Source organism: Vespa crabro, chromosome 21, assembly GCF_910589235.1.
Source record: "Vespa crabro chromosome 21, iyVesCrab1.2, whole genome shotgun sequence".
NCBI lineage: Eukaryota > Metazoa > Arthropoda > Insecta > Hymenoptera > Vespidae > Vespa > Vespa crabro.
In genome coordinates this window covers 937,501-960,000 of record NC_060975.1, presented here as the reverse complement: position 1 = coordinate 960,000, position 22,500 = coordinate 937,501, and the positions used below count along the sequence as shown (strand labels likewise).

Below are 22,500 nucleotides of genomic sequence, written 5' to 3'. Positions count from 1 at the left end.
GAGAGAAAAAGAGAGAGAGAGACTCGAAACTATTCTCCTCTCATTCCAACACACTTGTACGATCTAGAAGCACACTGTTATATATAGATTGTCTCTGTCTAACGGTTACTACACACTTCCCTGGCAACCTTCTCCGTTGGTCTATCTCTCTATTTCTCTCTATCTCTCTCTATCTCTCTTGTTCTCTTTCTCTTTCTCTTTAGCTAACTCATCCTCGCTTACACTCACTCTAACGTGTCACTCTTGTTTAACTCTAAAACTCCCGATAGTTTCAGAAATGGTCCCTACAACCAAAAGCTTATATCGCTCTTTGTACACGAGTTTTACGACTTTCCTGATTGTTCGTCTGTGTTAGTTTCCCTTCGAAAAAGATAAAATTACAAGTATATATATATATATATATATATATATACACAAAAGTTTTTAATCTCGTAAGTTCTACGATTAAATCTATATCGATCTATTGTATTCTCTTAGACTTATTTAATATCTCTTCAACTTCTCGAACTACGTTCGAGAAAAATGAGTACGTATCATATCTTAAAAAAAAAAAAAAAAAATATATATATATATATACATACATACGTATGTAAAAAGAAAACGCACGTTTATTGGAAAAAGAAAGGAGAGAGGAAAAAATTTGCTTGATCCAGATTTTTCGAAGTGTAAGCCGAAAGGAAAGCAGTACGTGACACCGGGACCATATATACATGAGGAATATAAGCTAAGGGGAGGGGGGTGGGCGATGATAGTAGAACGATACTGCAGCGATAACAGCTCCGGGCTGTTTTCACTCAAAGCAACGTCGAAGTTCAGGAACTCTTGGTTAGACAAACTCTAACTTGTGGACACTGTATAGATAGGCCTTTGAAAAGAAAAAAAGAAAGAGAGAAAGGAAGACAATAAGTTCGAATCCAAGTTGAACACTTGAAAGAGACTTGACGTTTATTTCTTACGAAACCATAGTTGACCGTTCAAGTGACTTTTACTACGATAAATATCATTTTTCGTCGTATTAATTCGATCCCTCTGTATGTACAATAAATATCGATGAAAAAGAAGAAAAGAGAAGAAAAAGTTTACAATGTCCTTTCTATATCGAATTACGTTGAAATAGATATAGACAAAAAAAATAAAGGAAAGGTATAGTAATCGTTTATTTTTTCTTTTTCTTTTTTTCTTTCTTTCTTTCTTTCTTTCTTTCCTTCTCTCTCCTTCTCTTGATCAAACATTTTTAATAATGACCATTAACGCGAGAAAAAACGAAAGGAGAAAAGGAAGAGAAAGGAAAAAGAGAAAAAGATTATTGTAATAAGAAGAGAGAATAAGGAGGAAAATCATTTATTTGTCAAATTCGAATAAATATTGATAATAGTTGAAGAATTTTTTAACAAGTTTTTTGATTAACGTAACGTCAGCTTTGATATCTCATTGATATATTTTAAAACGTTCCAATTCTCGATTACGATGTAATAACGTGATGTAAATTTTATGTGTCGTACATATTACGTAGATATATGAGCGCGTTAGTCTGTGTACGCGTAGGTCTCTCTTGAAAATTTGAAAAGTAAAATCCGATAAGCCCGGACGAACGAGAAGAAGAAAAAGGGAATCGATAAGGAAGAGAGTGGGACGAGCGGGGGGTGAGTGGGGAGGGAGCGTATGAGGTGATACGTTTCGTATCCAAGAGGGATGATTTATTACGGGCACCTTTCTCGATTTTACACGGAAACGATGCACGTGGGATCGAAAACTAACTTTTCCTTAAAACCGAGAATCTCTGTGTTTCGCGCGACGGCATTCGTTGAAAACGACACTGCCGAGGGTTGTTGCTTCTGGACTTATTCCCGGTTCAAATAAATTGAGCCTCAAATATATATTTCAGTAATAGCATAGTCCTATACGTAAATCATCTGTTCTGATATCCCGTACACACTCAAAGTCGTACACGGACTTTCGAGTTTTCCTTAGAAATAAAAAGAGTCAGAGAAAGTGTGAGAGAGGGAGAGAGAGAGAGAGAGAGAGAGAAAAGCCCAAAGGAATCGTCATTTTAATATTTCCAACCGCACGAAGATAGATTTTCTTTTTCTCTTTCCTTCTCTCCGTTTATTTCTTCTATTTCTCTTCTTCTTCTTCTTCTTCTTCTTCTTCTTTTTTCCAATCCGATAAATCGTCGAAAGACGACGCGACGAGCATTTAATTTTTACCGAACGAATCCATCGTAGTCGATCAGCCGGCATGGATCCTCCATGTGATGGATGAAATGTTGGAAACATTTTCGTTCGAGTGCAAGACGGTTGTTCGAGAGCGTGGAAATTAATTGCACGAATCGTTTCCATTCTGGATATATATATATATCGTATCTCTCGATTGTACGGAAAGACTTTTCTGTGAAACAAACAAAAAGAAAAAAAAAAAAAAAAAACAAAAAAAAGAAGAAAGAAAAAGAAAAGAGAAAAAAGGAGAATAGAGAAAAAAAAAAGGGAAAAATGAACGTAATACTTCCGTCGTAACACCACTACTTCTACTCTCTTTTCCCCCATATCGGCTTTTTTCGAGATCAAAAGTTTTTTCATCGACGAGTATCGTCGTTTCTCGTGGAGTACCAAAGAGTTTAAATACTATCAAATGTATTCATATGTACTCGCATACAATATTTATTGTAACAATAATAATAATATTAATAATAATAATAATAATAATAATAATAATAATAATAATAATAATAATAATAATTATAATAATAATAATAATAATAACTTGCTAACGGAGGAGCAATAATATCAAGCGTATTGATTTAAAGGACTATTCATCTCTCTCTCTCTCTCTCTCTCTCTATCTACCTCTGACGTATAAGCGCACGTTGCATTATATAAATAAAATACATATTGCATACGGCTATTTCTCCGTTATAAAATTTATTTGATTGCTGAAACGTGGCCGATGTCGAACGAACGATCGTTACGTTTACTAAATGTTGTTATGCATATATGTATATACATAATATTCTATGATATCGAGTATAATGCTATTACGATTTCTCGCATTTTTCGAAATCCGATATACTAATCAACTTTTTGATTGAATCGAAAATTACATGCGCAATGTTTCCTTCCTTTTCTCTTCTCTTCTTCAAAGTATTGCAATAGGATCGACGAACATAAGCTCTCTCCTCTATGAAAACTGTATAAGCTTCGTACTCAACTTCAATACTCATATACTAGTAATATTTTTAATAGTATGTATGTAACATATATATATATACACACATACATACACACACACATATATATATATATATATATGTCGTTTACAAATCGCAACCCATCCAATTCCCATTTTCCATAGTTTGTTTCGAAGAGGCCTTCATGGTGGCTTGTTCTCTCTCTCTCTCTCTCTTTTTTTTTCCCCTCACAAACGCAGAATACATGCATACTTTTGCGCGCATTTCAAATGGGGGGCCTGTGTATTTCGGCTTATTCGAGCATATTATTCGGCCTAGCGCGAAAAATATTCGCACGAGCCGAATGTTGTTTAAATCCTGGACCCCATCAGCGAAATAGACGTGTCTGTCATTCTCTCTGACTGTGGAAAAGCTTGGATGAAACAGAGAGACAGACAGACAGAGAGAGAGAGAGAGAGAGAGAGAGAGAGAGAGAGAGAGAGAGAGAGACCCTGACGCGCGTTTTGTACGCTGCTACGCGCCAGAATCCCAACCGCGGTCCATTACTCTTATTAGCGCGAAATGGCAGTCGTGCATGAATATCGTGGATAAAACGAAGTTTCACGCTCGAAGGGAAGAAGAAAATCCTCACGGGTATCATAGCTTAATCCACATGAATCGCGCGCTCTGATATTTTCTTTTTACTTTTTCTTTCTTCTTTTTTTTTCTCTTTTTTTTTCCTTCCGAGATATATATATATATATATATCTTATGATCATCATTGACTATAATAAACATTTACTTTTGTCATTGTCGTAATGAAATTTGACGTAGGATCGATCGAAATTTTGTAGAATTTTTTTCTTTCGATATTCTTTTTTTTTTCCCTTTTTCTTTTTTTTTTTCATATCGATTATACAAAAATTCTCATACGCCATTTAATTTCTTATTCTTTTTTGTTTTTCACTTATATTTATTACTCAGATAAATGGGAAATAATTCAATTGATTTGAAATTCGTGACGTTCTTTTTATATGAAAATCGATACAGGACTTTCATTCGATTCGAAAAACTGATAGGATTTTTTAATTCGTCGATTAATATGAGATATTACGGTTTTGAGTGATTGTTAATTTCTTTTTCTTTTTTTCTTCTACCTTTTTGCTTTTTTTGCTTGTTTTTTTTTTTTTTTCCTTTGCTTTTTCATTATTCATATGCGTTCAACATTCATTCTCATACCCGAGATTAACATCATATACATATATATACAATTTATATATATGTATATATAAACGATAGTTGGATATTTGATTTTTTTCCTTAGCTTGCTATCAACTTGCGTTCTATATGTTCTTATGTATGCATTTTTTTTCTTTTTTATCTTTTCCTAATTTTTTTTTTTTCTTTTTTCTTTTTCTTCTATTTTTAATTACTCGATGTAGAGTATTACATTTTATTTGACTTTCCAAGCAAATATTATAGAAGGAGACTGTTCTCAAACGAAGTAATCGGCCATTCACGCTCTGTCGCTCTTACGAATAAGTTATTTTAAATAAGTAAAGAGATAAAAAGAAAAAGAAAGATCTTTATTTCATAGCAATGATTTCTATTTTTCTCTCTCTCTCTCTCTCTCTCTCTCTCTCTCTCTCTCTCTCTCTCTATCTCTCTCTTTGTCTTTCAGTTTATCTATATTTTACTATTGAGAACTATCGATCCTTCTTGCAACATTAACTTCCTGACATTCATGAAATTCTTCTTCGAAAAAATATTTATACCTTGGATGGCTCTCTAAATTTTGTAGTAACTTACTTGAAAAATATAAAAGTTATAAAGAACTTATTTAATTTTTTATCATTCAATCATAATACATACATATTTTGATACATCACTTTCAATATATTTATTTATTTAATTATCTATCAATTTTTTTTCTCCTTTTTGTTTACCTACATTATCTTTATACCATATTATCTCTCTTTATTAACATCACTTTTCTTTCTTTCGTACTAATCTTAATTTCTCTTTTTTCCCCGCATTTACTTTACTACATTTTTTCGTACGCACATTCATAACATTATAACCCGACGTGTAAAATTTCTCTTATTGTATATTACTCCTAAATTTATACTTAGTGCATCCTTGTCTGTATTATTTATCATCTCTCATTCATCTTTTTATTTTATTCTCATTCATTATTATATTTTATATTAGTAAACACACACGCATATATTCACGTACGTACTTATATACATATATGTACGAAAAAATAAATGTTCTATTTCTATTATATCTATTTCTTAAATATATATATATATATATACGTGTGTGTGTGTGTGTGTGTGTGTGAAAAATAAAAAATATAAAAAAGAGAAAATGCACAGCATATTTCTCCTTTTACTTAGTCGTATAAGAAAGAATGTAAAGCTTCTTCTATTTTATGCAAGTGCAAAGCTTCCTTCTTCTTTTCCTTCTTCTTCCTCTTCTCACTCGGCCATTCTCTTTATAGAAAATATCAAAATGGTGAAACTCGTGGAAATAAGTAGAATGAAGGAAATAAAGAAAGAAAGAAAGAAGGAAGGAAAGAAGTAAAAAGGGAGACTCTCGATGGTCTGGCGCATACGACTCGATAGCTCGAGCTTTAGCTTTATACGAATTCACTGACGATGGATGGAAAAGGATCACGTCCTCGATTTCGTTTAACCCCCTGAAGCAACGCTCTAAGGGATGATATCGTCGCAATTCACTTGCTCTTTTCGTTTTTTTTTTTTTCTTTCTCCTATGATACGTATTACGCTTTTATTTATTATCTGACAAAACAAAAAAATATTATTGAAGTATTGATAAATAATTGAGAGGATATTTTAACTGGATTGAGATATTTTTCCTTCTCTCTTTTTTCTTTCTTTCTTTCTTTTTTTTTTTTTTTTTTTTTTTTTTAATTTTCTTCAACTACTACTTACAACATACGTAATATCATTTAATGTTAATAAATAATAATATATTGAAGTGATCGAAATTCATTATATCTATATAAGTTTATTTCTCTGTATCTCTCTTTCTCTCCAGATATATAATTCGTTTAGCAATTATTTTTATCATAATTCCATTAATGTATAAGTTGAAAGTACTAAAGTGTAATTAAGATAGACAAGTTTTATGAAAGAGTTACAAGATATTTTTGTCGAGTTGAGTGGAGATCGATAAGGTACAATTTTCGACTTCGAGGTCATAAGGTTAAAACGAGAAGACAGATAAGTAGAGAGGCAGAGAGAAAGAGAGAGAGAGAGAGAGAGAGAGATAGAAAGACAGAGAAATAGAGAGATAGAGAGAAATTCTCACATGTATTCTTCACACGCAAAGATATACGCGCGCTGGCATATACGCACACGCAAACGCACAGACAGACACATATACGCACGAGAACGCTAACTTGTACTCATGGTGCATTTCGACGTTCCTGAAATTCCACGCAATTTCCTTGGAAATAAAGCGTGAGGGGTTGAAATGTGCGCACGTGTCGAGATATCGACGCTCCTCTTACCAAGCAGAAGATGAAAGAGGTGAAAGAGGAGGAAGAGGAGTAGGAAGAAGAAGGAGGATGCACTTGGATGCATATATCCTCGCAAAATGCAGTCATTCTCGCGAGCTAACGTCGAGTCTGACGTTATTTCTACTACTTCTGACTTGCTATTGGTGCTGTTGCTGGTGGTAGTACTGCTGCCATAGCTCCGGGCGGGAAGAATAAAAATATTTTCACGAAGTAATTCTTGTCGCACGCAACCCGCACACTTATACATTCACACGACGAACCTCTGGAAAATTTTCTCTGCGTTTCGTCTATATCAAGATTTTAAATCCCTAAGGGAAGGAGGAGAAAGGGACAAAAATAAAAGGGCGAATAATTAAAGGGGGAATTTTTCTTTCTCGAGTAATCCAACCTCTATTCTTTTTTCCCTTATTCTTATTCTTCTTCTTCTCTTTCTTTTTTTTTTTTTTATTTACTTTTTCGATTTCATACAATATATATATATATATATATATATATATATATATATATATATATATATATATATATATATACACATAAACGTAAATCTATTCGTTCATTGATTGATTGATTGATTGATTGATTGATTGATTCATTAATTCATTCATTCCTTCCTTCCTTCCTTCATTCATTCATTCATTCATTCATTCATTCATTATAATGCATTTTTATCAAATTACAATATAAATGGATATTTATAAAATATAATATCAATTCCTAATTTGCATGTCCTCTTAAAATCGATTGGAATTTAAATCGAGTAGTTGTCGCGATATTATGCGAGTACTCGATTCGAAAGTATCGAAGAATTCGCGGCCCGTGTTGTTCGATATCGATGATAGTCGGAATTGTGTAATCGGCGTCGATTCGATATGCTTCTCGAAAAAAGAGAGAAAGAGAGAGAGAAAAAGAGAGAGAGAGAATGTGTAGGAGAGAAAGAAATAGAGGCAAGCATTGTTACGGACGCACGTATTCGTCGCTTCGAAAAATAGCAGGAAATATAATCGAAGGTAGCGTTTATCTCGAAGCAGTATCGAGTTCGCGCTCTGCCCCAACAATTTTCATCGTCCGTCGCATTTCGTGGTAACACATCGATCTCCTCCTCCCTCTCTTTCTCTCTCTCTCTCTCTCTTTCCACCCTCGTACTTCGATAGATATCGACTCGAACTATTGTGAACTCGTTACGCGCCATTCGAAGCCTTTTTTTCACGTTTATTCTCTCATATTCATTACTTTTTTCTTTCCTTTTTTTTTCCTTCTTGTTTTTCCTCTTTTCTTTTCCTTTCTTTTTCTCTCTTTTTGCTTTTTGTTTGTTTGTTTTTTTTTTTTTTTTTTCCTTTTTTTTTCCCCCATTGCAGCTTTCAAATATAGATACACGTACACGTACATAAGTACTTATCTCCTACTTGTTGACTCTGCCACGTTTATTGTTTATTCGAATTTCCCGCGTTACGTATCAAGTAGACTTTTTTATTTTTCTTTTTTTTTTTTTTTTTTTTTTTTTTTTTATGTGTGTACGAAATATCGCGTAAAAATTATTCCTCAAATTATTACCATTTTTAATATAATCATATAATCTGTGTGTTCTTTTAAACGATAGTATTATCAAGCAGTTTACATGAAATATAATTTACTTATACTTACGATAATACCCATTCTAATTAATGAATATCCTTTCGTCGTTCTTCCTGATAACTCCGTCATTACGTCGTTCACTTAATTAGTCTCACGTCGGTATAATATTACTTTCCAATATATATATATATATATATATATATATATATATGTGTGTGTGTGTGTGTGTGTGTGTGTGTGTTCATTGAACACATTTACATAGAAGACAATACATAGAAAGCGTTAAATCTCGCGAGCAAGTAAAAGCGAACTCTCTCGCACTCCGCTTACACGCAATCCGCTTAATTACACGTTCGTCTCTTTTACGTTACTATTTTCAATATTACCGTGAAAAGATACAATGCCAGTAGACATAAAATAGGAGAGGAAAAGATACACGACGTCGATGAGAGAGAGAGAGAGAGAGAGAGAGAGAGAGAGAGACAGGAGTGGGAGAAAACTCGTAGTTGAAATTTACACAGCACTTTTCAGGATTTTATCGACCGACTCTGTGCATTTTTTTTTCTCTTTTTCTCTGAGGCTTAACAACACACAAAGACTGCTGAAGCTAATCACTCGAAGCCAAGCTTAACGGCTTCATTTTCCTTCATAGACATTTTAAAAATAAATAGAAAAAATATCGTTTGAAAATTGACGAAATTATTGGAATACAAGTAATAAAAATAAAATATATAAGCTGTACGCGTACACGAGATTAATCGCGGTCTCTGGATTGGGTCGGCAATATTCTTCATTTCTTTCTTCCTCTTTTTTCTTTTTTTTTCTTTTTTTTGTCCATTAATCTCGAGATAAATATCGTAGTATACGGAGGATGGCATTATTTCTTTTTTTTTCTTCTTTTTTTTTTTTTTTTTTTATTTGTAAAAAAAATCATCGATCCCATTTGAAAGAATCTCACGGTCAAGCTGCATTTTGCCGAGTCGCAAACGTCGGCAAGCGAGTGGAGTGGATTTTTCGTTAAAATAAAATTTGCATATTGATGAAATACAGAGGACATACGATGAAAGAGAGAGGTACCGTGTGAAATGGAGATGCCGAGAGAAAGAAAGAGAGAAAGAGAGAGAGAGAGAGAGAGAGAGAGAGAGAGAGAGAGCCATCGATCTCGATGAAAAATAAAAAAGAAAAAAAGAACAGGTAGCTATAAGAAAAAGATAAAAGAGAATGTGAAAGAATAAGAGAAAAGAAGAGGAAAGAGAAGAGAGACATAAAAAAGAATAAAAAAGAGAAAGAATGAAAGAAAGAAAGAATGAACGAATGAGAATTTGTCATTGCGTTATTATTCAGAAAGAAAAAATAATTGTAATGATAATAATAATAATAATAATAATAATAATAATAATAATAACGATGATAATAACAAAAATGGGTATAAAATCGAAGCTATTTCTGGATTCTGTTGTAATCAAATTGGTTTAATTTTTTTGCTTTCAGGTGGCAAATACCATATGTTACCAACTGGCGAACTTCTGGTCTTCTCTGTGACTTCCACCGATGCTCATGCAAGTTACCGATGTCGTACCGTCCATCACGTGACCGGCGACACCGTCGAAAGTTCGTCGTATGCACGACTGGTGGTCACCGGTAAGTTTCATGGAATCCCATATTCACCTGTCGTAGTATGTATAACCAGTCTTCCCTTTTCTCCCATCCGTCGTAACCACCTTCGAAGGCAGTCCTTAAACAGGCACGTACGGTTACGCCGTCAACCCTGCTTTTTCGCTTAAAGGGACTTTCGAGGACCTGCATATTTAATGCCCGCAGACTAAATGTGCGATCTCAGCAAAATGTTGCCTCTCGTTATGCGACAAAAAGGGACCCTTCTTCTGAATTGACACGACGTTTCTCACCTGTCCTATAAGTCTTACACGTATATGTAAGTGTCGTGTATATGTACGTATATATATATATATATATATATATACACACGTATATATATGTATATTTTTTTTCTTTTTTTATTGTTTTGTTTATTGTTTTGTTTATTGTTTTTCATTTTAATCTCGCTTTTTTTACACGCGTGCGATCACATAGCGACATGGGATCGAATTATTGAAGTACTTTTTTTATTTTCTTTTTTTTTTTTTTTTTACTTTTAAAATTAATTATAATAAAGAAAAAATAAATCGATCGTACGGATAATACCTTCCTCTAGATCGTATATAAATATCCGACGAACTTTGATCGACAAGGTATATTATTCGTCTGGGACTTCGCTGACGTCTTGAAAATTTTATATAACTCAAAATTGGCTCCTGACTTCCTCTATTTGACTTCAGTATGAAGGGAAATTCTGTTCACGGCTTAATGATGATTAACTCTCTAGCTTTCCTCTTACTTACACACATACATGTGTGTATGTGTCTATTATATATATGTATATATGTACGTATGTATGTACGCACGTATGTATCCTTGTATACACGTTTATACTTTCGAAATTTCTCCGATGAGAATTTAAGAAAATTTTAATTCCTTCAAAAAGATTAATATTTCCTAATGAAAAGTATAAAAAAAATCACGGATTAAAATTTTTATCTTCGTTAACGATTGTTTAACTGCTAATCTATTTATTCCCCTTTTTATTTCATTAATCGTCCACGAGTGAATTGAACTTGGCTAATTAAACTAATTTAATATTAAATTAGTTATACGAAATATTTCTCGAGAATATCCATTCTCGTTTCGACGTATACATACATACATACATACATACATACATACGTACGTCTATTTAAGCGTTCACGTATATATAACAATTTCTCACGCATACTATACCTTTAACCATGGTAAATCATAATGCATTGTTACAAGTTCTCCCACCCTTCACCTTTCCTGGCACCCTTTATATATATATATATATATATATCTTTCTCTCTCTCTCTCTCACTCTTTCGCGTGAACGCTATACCCTCATCCCTCTCGCAATCCACGCAACTTGCCTTCTTCATGAATAAATCATGAGCGGTCCGAAATGCTAATGGCCGAAACGTCCGCGTTCTGCTTCGTCGACTCGTCCTCCCTTCCTCCCACCCTCGCCCTCGCCCTTGCCCTCGCCCCCGTCCCCCGCCCCGTAGAACAGCCTCGACGAAATACTATCTACGACTCGTAAACAATATACGTGATACGCGTATCCTCGAAAATATGCTTCTCCCGGCTTACCTAGAAACCAAACGGAAGCTTCGCTACGTCGCGTACCATCCGGTCTTGTGCGCTCTCTCTCTCTCTCTCTCTCTCTCTCTTTTTTGTATTCGCAATTGGAATTCGCTTGTTTATTGAAAATTCCACGTGCAATATTCTACTACAACCGATTATACGATATATTTTATTTGGAACTTTGGAAACGATATTCGGTGTAATATTTATTTACAAACGAATGCCTATAATTATTATCATATTGACACCACCTTGGCACCTTCCGAAGCGTGCAAAAAAAAAAAAAAATATGGAAAAAAATTGGGAAAAAAAGAAGAGGACGAGAAGGAAAAAAAAAGGTTGTGCGGAAAAAGGATTTCGTTTGTGCGCGTTGTCGTTTTATTTTATTATGGAAAAAAAAAAGAACGAGAGGAAGAAAGGAATAAAAAAAAAAAAAAAAAAAAAAACGAGATAAAAAATTTCGCTTTATTTAATCTCATTCTATATTTGATTTGAAAAGGAAAAATGAATATTTCGTACAGATTCGAATGGTATGGCGCGTGTAAAGTGCCATTAGATATATCGTAATAATTGTCTCAGGAATTGTTGAGAATCTTCCTAATCAAGCTGCGTTTGATGATCTTATCGCGAAAAGTACGAGAACGATGCAGAGACTTCAAGGCTCCGTCGTTGAGGCACTTCGATTCTATGTACCATAGCATAGATGCTGATTGATAAGGCATGAAATGGGTCGAACGTGGATGAGTGTGTTTGGAACAATAGATGGCTAATGATGAAAGTGCAAGCCAAGATGTTGCCATGTTGGAATGGTGTGTATATATGTATGTGTGTTTGTGTATATATATATATATGTGTGTGTGTGTGTATTCGTATATATGTGTGTACTGCTCTTCGTGCTATTACTCTGAAACGCAACAAAGATGAAATACCAAACGCGCCAGATGAACATATTGTACTATGTTCGTGCATATCATCCAAGCCTCCTATAAACAGAACCAAAGAGCTCCTGCGTCAATTAATCATGCCATCCTACCTAACGTTACAACACGTTCGAACCATAATTATTCGAAATAAAAGAGCAATGACGTTGTTGTTGTTGTAAAATACGAGCGTAGAGAGAGAGAGAGAGAGAGAAAGTGTACATGGGACTCTCTTTAAAAATGAACTCTGTCGACGTATTAATCACTCGTTTTGATTTTATCACCTCATTAACGTTCACGCAACTTTATCGTAAATTCATTTATTTCATCTTCCTACTATACAAATAATAATATACCCGGTGATTACCGAAAGTATGTAATAATCATATAATAATGATTATTACGTACGTTTTTAATTCTTAAAAAATTTTTGAGACCATTTTTTTCTAAACCTCTCTTGCAACCCCATTCTTACGTATTAAAAAAAAAAAAAAAAAAGAAAAGGAAGTTTTTCATTGATACAACAGGAAGTTAGATTATAGACGACGTATAAAGTGTCAGATATATTCAGGGTCATAAAAAAATTCTATAAAAATAATTACATAATTAAGATCTTAAATAATTATATATCCTAATGACAGATCTATCTAGATGGAAAGAAGTCTTTGAAATTGTGAATGTTGTTTCGAGGATTAATCGTTTTTCAGGGTTTTACGATTAAACGTCATTAGATATTGATAACGTTGTTGGAAACAAAAAAAAATGGTTTTTTTTTTTTTACATGACGTAAAGGAGTCATTTTAGTGGCATCAACCGGATACATCCACTGTCTTCTTCTGTTTCCTTCTTCGCCATTATCCGCTCCTGCATTTTTTGCAACTTTTCTCTTCGACTCTCCTCTCCCTCCCCTCCTCCTCCTCCCTCCCATCTCTCTCTCTCTCTCTCTCTCTCTCCTTCTTTCTCTTTCAACGAACGCGTCAGAGTTATAACACTTTACTACGGCGCCATTTTAGGGAAGCACTGCCTTTTAGGCCTGATGTCCATTAAAGAGCTTGCCTGTACGAACTGCAAACCGTTTAAAACTCGAATTCCTTAAGCCACGTATAGCACTAATGGACCATAGTATAGTACTCACTCCTCCTACTTCTACTACTACTATTCACTACTACTATTACTCCTATTACTACCCTCTGACTCCTCTGGTCCTCCCTCAATTCTCCTGCACCTCCTCCTCCTCCTCCTCCTCCTTCTCATTCTCGTTCTCCTCTTTTTTTTCTCGCACAGTATCTATCGTCGCACGTGTCCGTCCCCTTAATCGTCCTTCTTCTGTTTCAATGTTTAGAGATCCCTCCCTCCATCCCCCCCTCCCCGACTATCCTACTTTCCTATCTAAACGGAACTAACACCGCGTAGATACAAACTTACTTACATTTAAACTCGAGAGTGTGGAACACGCTTTCCTAGTGGGAAATCCGAGAACGTGTTTACCCATCGATTTATCCGTAAAACGTTTTTCCTAAACGAAATCCTATAGTCTTTGAAAGACCCACAAACTCACATAAACTTACATACATAGACACACACACAAAGATAGATAAAGAGAGAGAGAGAGAGAGAGAGAGAGAGAGGCGGACGGGAGATTTTAAATAGCCAAGACTCCCAAGAAAATAACGATCGTAATTTTTCTTTTCATTTTCCTTCGACATCATTTGCATTCGTTTCTGATTAAATTATCTAAAATACGATCGCCTGAATCGAAAAATCTTTCTAACGAGGAGGAAAACGTTCTACGCGATGGTAGAATGGAGAAAAGAGAAAATGAAATAGGAAGAAGAAGAAAAACAGGAAAAATCAATCGCGATCTCGCTTGGATAAGTCGATGCTAGAAAAGCACCAAGTAACTGTTCTAAGACTCGAGTTCTTCGTAGGAAGAAGAGATTGGAGTAAAGAGAAAAAGAGAGAGAGAGAGAGAGAGAGAGAGAGAGAGAAATTCCCTCGAAGGCCACGGTCTTTCGCCTTCGTAGCTCGCGACTTTAGTCGAATACGATCAGCAGTCAGGACAGTCGGATTTCGCTTTAACCGAGCGTTAAATTAGTTCGACGGTCGAACGATTTCTCTCGACATTCTCACACCGACCATCTTCGTTTCCAACGACGACGTAGAGTCTGTTTCTTCGTCGATAACTTTTTGCCAGCTAAAAGTTCAACGACTCGATTACTCTCTATCTCTCTCTCTCTCTCTCTCTCTCTCTCTCTCTCTCTCTGTTTCTTTGTCCCAGTTTATATTGAAACTTATCGTCGTTTAAGATGGACGAAACGTGTTTTGCAAAAATTTCGGTGTAAATCTGTTTTGACTGGTTCTCGAAGTAGTAGCAGTTACATTGGAAATTTTTGCGAGAGATATTACAGAAAGAAAGGGAGAGAGAGAGAGAGAGAAAAGCAGGAAATCTTTCTTTCTCTCTTTCTCTCTCTCCCTCTTTTTGGCTCGCGTTTATCGACTCAGCCGTAGTTTTTTGCTGGTCAAGCAAGAAGCGAGAGGTCGGTCGAGAGGAAAAAGAGAAAAATAGAAGGGGAAAAAGAGAGAAAGAGACAAGGATGGAAGGTGAATGAGATCGCCATATTGGAGACTCGGCGAAAACGCAAAGTGCAATTCGCAGAGCTCCAACGTGGAGCCAGTTTGCGGAGCAACGTCGGCAAGAAACAATGCAGCCATCACGGCTCCAATCCCTTCGCTCGCTACCCTGCAATCTTATCGAGCCCAAACTACTTGTATATCTCTTTTCTGATGGGAGTGAAAGGGTGCTCTCTGGCCACGGAGAGTATCTCTCTCTATATATATATATATATGTATGTATATCTAAATGTATATATACATAGATATATACAGAGTGATCCAAGAGTAAAGTATTACGAAATATTTTCACTGAAATAGTTATTAACTTGTATTGAAAATATTTTTTTTATATAGTAATTGATAGAACTAGAGATTGATCGTTTTAATGGAGGAGAAAAGTAAAATAAAAAAAGAAAAAACAAAAACAACAAAAATAGAAAAATAGAAAAATTATCAATTGCACATTTTATGTCGTATATCATATATATATATATATATATATATATATATATATATATATATATATATATATACTTTGCGGATGGATACAGTTTGGAACGCTTTACTTGGACCAACCTGTATATATACATATACGATTTTATGTTTATGTATACTTATACGTGTGTGTATATATATATATATATATATATACCAACACGTAGTACTTTTTTCTTTGAACTCATTCCCTTCTCTTTCATTCTTATCTTGACGTCTAAGAAAAGGAGCCAAATATTTGTAGATATACGTACATATATATATATATATATATACACACATACGTATATACAAAATGTATATATAAATGTAGACGTTAGAAAACAGCGTATGCTTTGAAAGTAAAAAAGAAAACGTATTGCAATATTTTCACACGTTGTTGCGATTTTCGAGACGTCGATCATTATTCGAGAGAATATTCCTTTTATTAGTTTTTCATAGCTAAGAAAAAACGATTCCCTTTGGTAAATTCTCGAAACTCTCTCTCTCACTTTCTCTCTCTTTTTCTCTCTCTCTTTCTCTCTCTGCTACAAATATCGAAGCGTTTGCAAAACCTACCCCTTCTATATTGGTCAACCGTTATGATGATTTGCTCGTGTAAATATAACTTGATCGAGATTGTACGAGATATCACAATGAAAACTTGAAGTTTCGTTAAAAATCAATTTCATAATAATAAACTCTCTGCATAGATATCTCGTTTTGATAAACTTTATTAAAGTTATTTTTATGCTTTTCCTTTTTTTGCTTCTTCTCTTTTTTTATTTCCTTTTTTCTTCTTTATGCTTCATTTTATTTCGTTTCATTTCGTTTTATTATTTTTCTTTTCTTTTTTTTCTCTCTTTTTTTTTCTCTCTTTTTTTTTCTCTCTTTTTTCCTTTTTCTTTTTTTTTTTTAATATCTTCTACCAACTATGATATATCCAGTAGATAAAACCATTCGATAAAAACATCATAGGATCCTGTTATTTCATATCAATTTTCTCTTTCAATCTTCCTATATTCTTTTAATATCACAATTAACAAACGTGAAGTAATCGTAAAAGGAGGCTCGTTTGATAGAGAAAAAGAGAAAAATAGAGCAAGAGAGAGAGAGAGAGAGAGAGAGAGAGATCGATAAACAAGGATAAGACTAACATACAACGATAGAGTAGCCTCATTCGTAGTAGAGATCGTACATTGCGAGAGGTGCTTTCGGATTTATTCGTACCGGACGATTAAATCTTCCTAGCAGTCGTTTATCTTTAATAGCTGCGTTACGAGCTGCCCTAAAGCTATGTAGCTACCTATACTCGCGTTTGGATTCGACCAAGCACGATAAATAATATCGTAACGGTAACGTTAATTGTCGTCGTCGTCGTTGTCGTTGTTCTCGTCCTCTCTCGAATGACAATTTCAACGACGAAAAATTTGCTCGGAAAAGAGAGAGATAGAAAGTTATTTTCTATGGGTATTTGAAGAAAGAAAAAGAAAAAAGAAACTAGAATGTGTAAGGCAAAAAAAAAAATGGAGAATGATCCTTTTGGTGGAAGGGGATAAGGGATATTAGTAAGAGGGAAGAGAAAGAGACGATAATTTAATCGAGCTGTACGACGACGAGACGGATTAATCCCATCCAAAAGTGCAGGATTAAAATTATCCCTCGCAGCGACACGTCCTTCTTCCCCTCCCTTTCTCTCTCTCTCTCTCTCTCTCTCTCCATTTCCCCTTTCTCTCTTACCATTCTTCAACCACACTAAATCTTCCCCTTCGTTAGTCCGACCCTTCTTTATCATTTTCACATCATCTCGAATCATGTCGTTTTGTGTGCCATATAACTTTTGATATGCATGCACCACTCATGTATGCGTGTGTATGTATATATATATATATATATATATATATAAATTTTTAAAGTCTTATTTCATTCACGTTCCTCCAATAAATTATTCTTATATATACATATATTCAATGATTATTTTGTTATGCATGAATTGTCTTATTGGATTGAATCAAATAAAAAATCATGTTCTTTTTCTGCTCTTCAATTTTTTTTTTTTTTTTATTTTCCTTTGTTTTGTTTTAAACACAGTAATAAAAATTGAATTAATAGACGTTTGAATTAGCCATTCAATTGTATCCGCGGCTCTCTTGTTTTCCTTTTAACAATCATTGCCGATATGTAGTATATTTTTATTTTAGAAAAAAAAGAATGAAAAAAAGAAAAAAGAAGAATGAAAAAGGACTTTCCCAACGAGGTCGCATGTTTCAAGTAATTATCGAGTTTCGATCGCGGTCGTTAACGCGAGTTATCATGAAATTTTTATATTGCTGAAAAGCAAAGGCATCGATAGAAGTAACGACGAGCCCTGGGCAAGCCGCTGTCGGTGACTGGAGCAAATTTTCGAAAAAGGGGTTATACGATGAAATATATACATGTGTGTATATATATATAAATATATATATATATATATATGAACATGTATATATAAATTGGTACAGATAGAGAGATAGAAGGATAGAGAGAGAGAGAGAGAGAGAGAGAGAGAGAGAGAGAAATAGTACTTCGGTATAAATCAATGCTTCACGATTATAGCGAATTATATCAGTGCCGTTTTGCGTGGGCACATGCGCAAACGTTGCCTTTGCCCGTGCAATTTGCGCTCTGGGCTAACGTCGATGTGACCTGAATACTGAAGCAATCAGCGACAGACATTAAATTACATATGCGCTTTATCAGCGACGCAGAGAGAGAGAGAGAGAGAGAGAGAGAAATGGAGAATGTACCGAAGCAAAACGACATATAATGTGGTCGACAATAATGCTCAATTAATGACGTCACTTCTCTTGTTCGAACTTACTACTGCTCTTTGTCTCTCTCTCTCTCTCTCTCTCTCTCTCTCTCTCTCTCTCTCTCACTCTCTTTTTCTCTCTCGCTCGCTCGGTCGAACCTTTTGTTAGTTAGTATATCGAAAAATTTGTCTGCGTTAAAAGTGATCGTCGTCATTGATTTTTATCTCTCGACATAGGATAATTGAACAGATCGTTTTTTAGACAATAAAAAAAAAGATGTGAAAAGCTCCATAGAGAGAAAGAGAGAGAGAGAGAGAGAGAGAGAGAGAGAGAGAGAGATAACGTGTTGTAAATCGAGCTTCAACGGCTGAAAAAGGGCCTCACGGGATCAAGAAAAGAATCGTGTCGTGTTCGTACATTATGCAGTTCTTTCATTGAGAGAGATAAAGAGAGAAAAAAGAAAGATAGAGAGAGAGAGAGAGAGAGAAATAAACATTGTACGGCTAATTAGCGGCGAACTTCATTACGTTCGAGGTTCGCTTGTTCATGGGTTAAGTACGTGATAAGGGCCCGGTGACGTTTGAAATCCGCTTTGACGACGATATACTTTCTCTATCTCTCTCTCTCTCTCTCTCTCTCTCTCTCTCTCTCTCTCTCTCTCTCTCTCTCTCTCTCTCTCTCTCTCTCTCTCTCTCTCTCTCTCTCTCTCTCTCTCTCTTTCTCTGTCTAACGCACACATACAGCGGGTGTATATTTAATAGAGTCTTAATTGGGCTCGTTGCTTCGAAAGGTTTAATTGGCCATCGTTCTGTGCGAGACTGTAAGGATATATATATATATATATATATATATATATATATATATATATATGTAGAGAGAGAGAGAGGGACAGACAGACAGAGAGACAGAAAGAGAGAAATTTCTACGCTTTTCTCTTTTTTTTTTTTTTTTTTCTATCCAACCTCTCTTTCCCTCCTTCTCTCTCTCTCTCTCTCTCTCTCTCTCTTTTTATTCTCCTCGTGTACTCGTTGAATCGTCGAAGCTAACGTTCTCTCGCATGGCCTTATGCGTTATGGGATGTAAAGCCAGAAAAAGCAAGTGGAGGGACGAAGGGCTTGTTGCATGATGGAAAATCGCGGATTACGTAGTCAATGACCGATGGTTCAAAGGATACGAAGATGCTCGTTTAAGCGCACGGTCTGCTTCTCTTCTCTCTGTCTCTGTCTCTGTCTGTCTGTTCCTCTCTCCCTCTCCTCCTCTCTCTCTCTCTCTCTCTCTCTCTCTCTTTGGTACTATAGTCAAGCCGCGTTTAAATATTACACAATAAGAGAGCCCTTAGAAAGTACTTTTCTCGCGAGTTTGGATACTTCTGCTATTAATTAAACTTCTTCCACTCTCGTTCAACAATTTATATTGCGAACATGATACGAGTTTGATGTAATATATATATATATATATATATATATATATAAAGAGAGAGAGAGAGAGAGAGAGAGAGAGAGAGAGAGAGAGTGAGAGAGAGAGAGACAAAAATATATATATATATAAATTATATATGTATATAAATTTGTAAAGTTTGTAGGTAAAAGTTGTAAAGTAAAAAAAAAAAGAAAATGTATTATGAGATAAAATCGAATATTAATTTGATTATTATCAGTTATACAAATCGATTTGAAAAATTATATCGATCGTTCATTGAATAATCCTTTAAAAAATACATCGATTTTTCGTTCACGAGTAACTACGTCTATATCCCTTATTTGAAAAAGAGAAAAAAAGAAAAAAGTAGGGAAAAAGCAAGGGGGATAAAAAAAAAAAAGCATTAACGAGAGATACAATTCTTGTTTTTCTTTTTGTTTTTTTTTTTTTTTTTTTGTTTTTTTCTTTTCTTTTTTAAAACGAGTAGATAGATATACCTATACTTGTACGGCAAATCTCTCTGACCTCAGCCGCATAAACGATGAATTTAAATCGAACGTTCGTAGATACGAGATCGATGCTTAGGAAATGAACATCACGTGACGTTGCGTTAATTTTGGCTTTTCGGACCGATCGAACCTGTCGATACATCGATTGAGAGGGAGAGGAAAAAAGATAGATAGATAGATGAACGGATGGATGAACGAACGGATGGATGGATAGACGAGAGAAAAAAAGAGAGAGAGAGAGAGAGAGATTGAGAGATAGAGAGAGAAATCGATGGAAAGAGAGAGAGAGAGAGAGAGAGAGAGATGGAACACAATCGGGAGGACGGACTAGCTTCGATACGCTTTCCAAGCGTCGTAAATCCTCTTTCGAGTTCGTACCGATCGCCACAGCACCACCGGCACCAGTACCAGTACTAGCACCAACACCAGCACCAGCACCAGCACCAGCTTCAGTACCAGCATCAGTATCAGCACCAGCACCGGCACCAGCATCAGCATCACCAGTCGGTATCGAGGAATTAATTCGATAAACCGCCGGCAGATTCGACGTTTAGGGATGAAAACCGGACGGAGATATTCTGAAGAGAAATAGGAGGAGGAGGAGAAAGAGAATGAGTAGGAGAATGGAGGAGGGGGTGAAATTGGTGGAGGAGGAGGAGGAGGAGGAGGAGGGGGGGAGAGGTGGGAGTAGATGCATAAATCGAAAGCAAACGCCGTGAAAAGTTTGCAACGTGCTGACTATGAGCAGAGAAGGCAGCAATCGGGGCGTTGCTACTACTGCTGCTGCTGCTGCTGCTGCTGTTGCTGGTGGAATATGGCAAACTGGAATATTGCGAGTATGAGGGAGTGAGAGAGAGAGAGAATGTTCCTACGTGCGCGCGTACATGCCTGCAAAGAGGTGGGAGAGACAGAGACAGAGAGAGAGAGAGAGAGAGAACGAGGTACAGGCCGATCAATACGCCATCAGCTTAAATTACAATAATAACGCGGTCCAGACAAAGCGAAGCCATTATAAAATAGCGCCCTCGTAAAAAGCTTTACGCGTTCCGTCGCGTTTCCGACCGCGGCGCGGATAACCCTCCACGACCGGTTGAAGTTTAATCGTCGTTCGTGCGACACCGTTCCGCTCTGCTCCATTCTCCCTCCATGAAAGATTTCTCGTTGGTAACAAAAAAAAAAAAAAAAAAAAAAAAAAAAAAAAAAAAAAAACAGAATAAAAAAAGAAAGAAAAAAAGAAAAGAACAAAAGTGCAAAAGAAAAGAGAACAATAAAAATTTTTCATAAATTTATTAAATTCATTATAGATCGTTCTTCATCGTGATTATTTTTATTCGATTCGATTCGTCCTTTCTCTGAGAAATTAATTCTCAATTTTTAATTGTAATAAACTTCAACGATAATTTATTCGGGATTTAATTTCTTCCGAACGTTTTTTTACTTTCTTTTTTTTTTCGAAATTAAATTCATTTCTTTTTATTATTTTTTTCTTTCTTTTCGTTTTTTTCCCATATTTTTTCCTCCTTCACGAATAAGAAAAATTATCACAACAGTGATTGTGCAACAAGGATCGTCGATGACTATCCGCGCCCCTCCAAACCTCTCTCAGTGACCTCAGCTTTACTAATGAAATTATAATTGATAAAGGAAACGAGGAACGTTTGGCTCTACCGTACATCGAGTTTACCACCCATTGTACGTAACAAACGAGCCTTGAGCACTTTAATATCGGATTATTATATTATCGTCCGGGCGCCATAGGGCGGAATAACGATTGAAATTGAACGTTCTACTCTACTTTGATATCGATCTACGAGCGTCGCAACGCTATCAACGATATTGCGAAAATAATACCATGAGAATTGGTCGTATCGTATTCTACTCATCGTTATTATTCTATGGTTCGTTGACTTTTCTACAAAACGTGCCCATTTAATGTGTTACAAAAGAGACAACGCAACAATTCTTTTTACTGTTTTATTTTTTTTTCTACATACAATATAATATTTTTAGTTTGCTTCTATATATATATATATATATGTGTGTGTGTATGTGTGTGTGTGTATAAATATATCTACCAGTAATAAATATTAAACAAAAAGAGATAATACATTTGTTTCGTTTAAAACGCTTGAAATAATATTTTACGTAGCTGTTCTACCTACGTGTATTATTTTATTTATGAATGAGAAAAATATGCGGGTCGTTATAGGTCAATCACGAGAAACTGTCGATCTTTTTGAAATATTTTCTATACCGATAGCATAGTAGATAGAAT

The 22,500-nt window shown here is 35.2% G+C and overlaps 1 protein-coding gene across 9 annotated transcripts in view; it reads left to right on the top strand.

Annotated features, from left to right (window-relative positions):
• LOC124431500 (Down syndrome cell adhesion molecule-like protein Dscam2) overlaps positions 1 to 22,500 on the top strand; it is a 201,271-nt gene that overhangs the window by 139,639 nt on the left and 39,132 nt on the right. For all 9 annotated transcript variants that reach the window (XM_046979495.1, XM_046979491.1, XM_046979496.1 and 6 more), the window contains one exon: positions 9,777 to 9,926. In XM_046979495.1, coding sequence (XP_046835451.1) covers positions 9,777 to 9,926 — 150 coding nt within the window. The remainder of the gene's footprint in view (positions 1 to 9,776; positions 9,927 to 22,500) is intronic.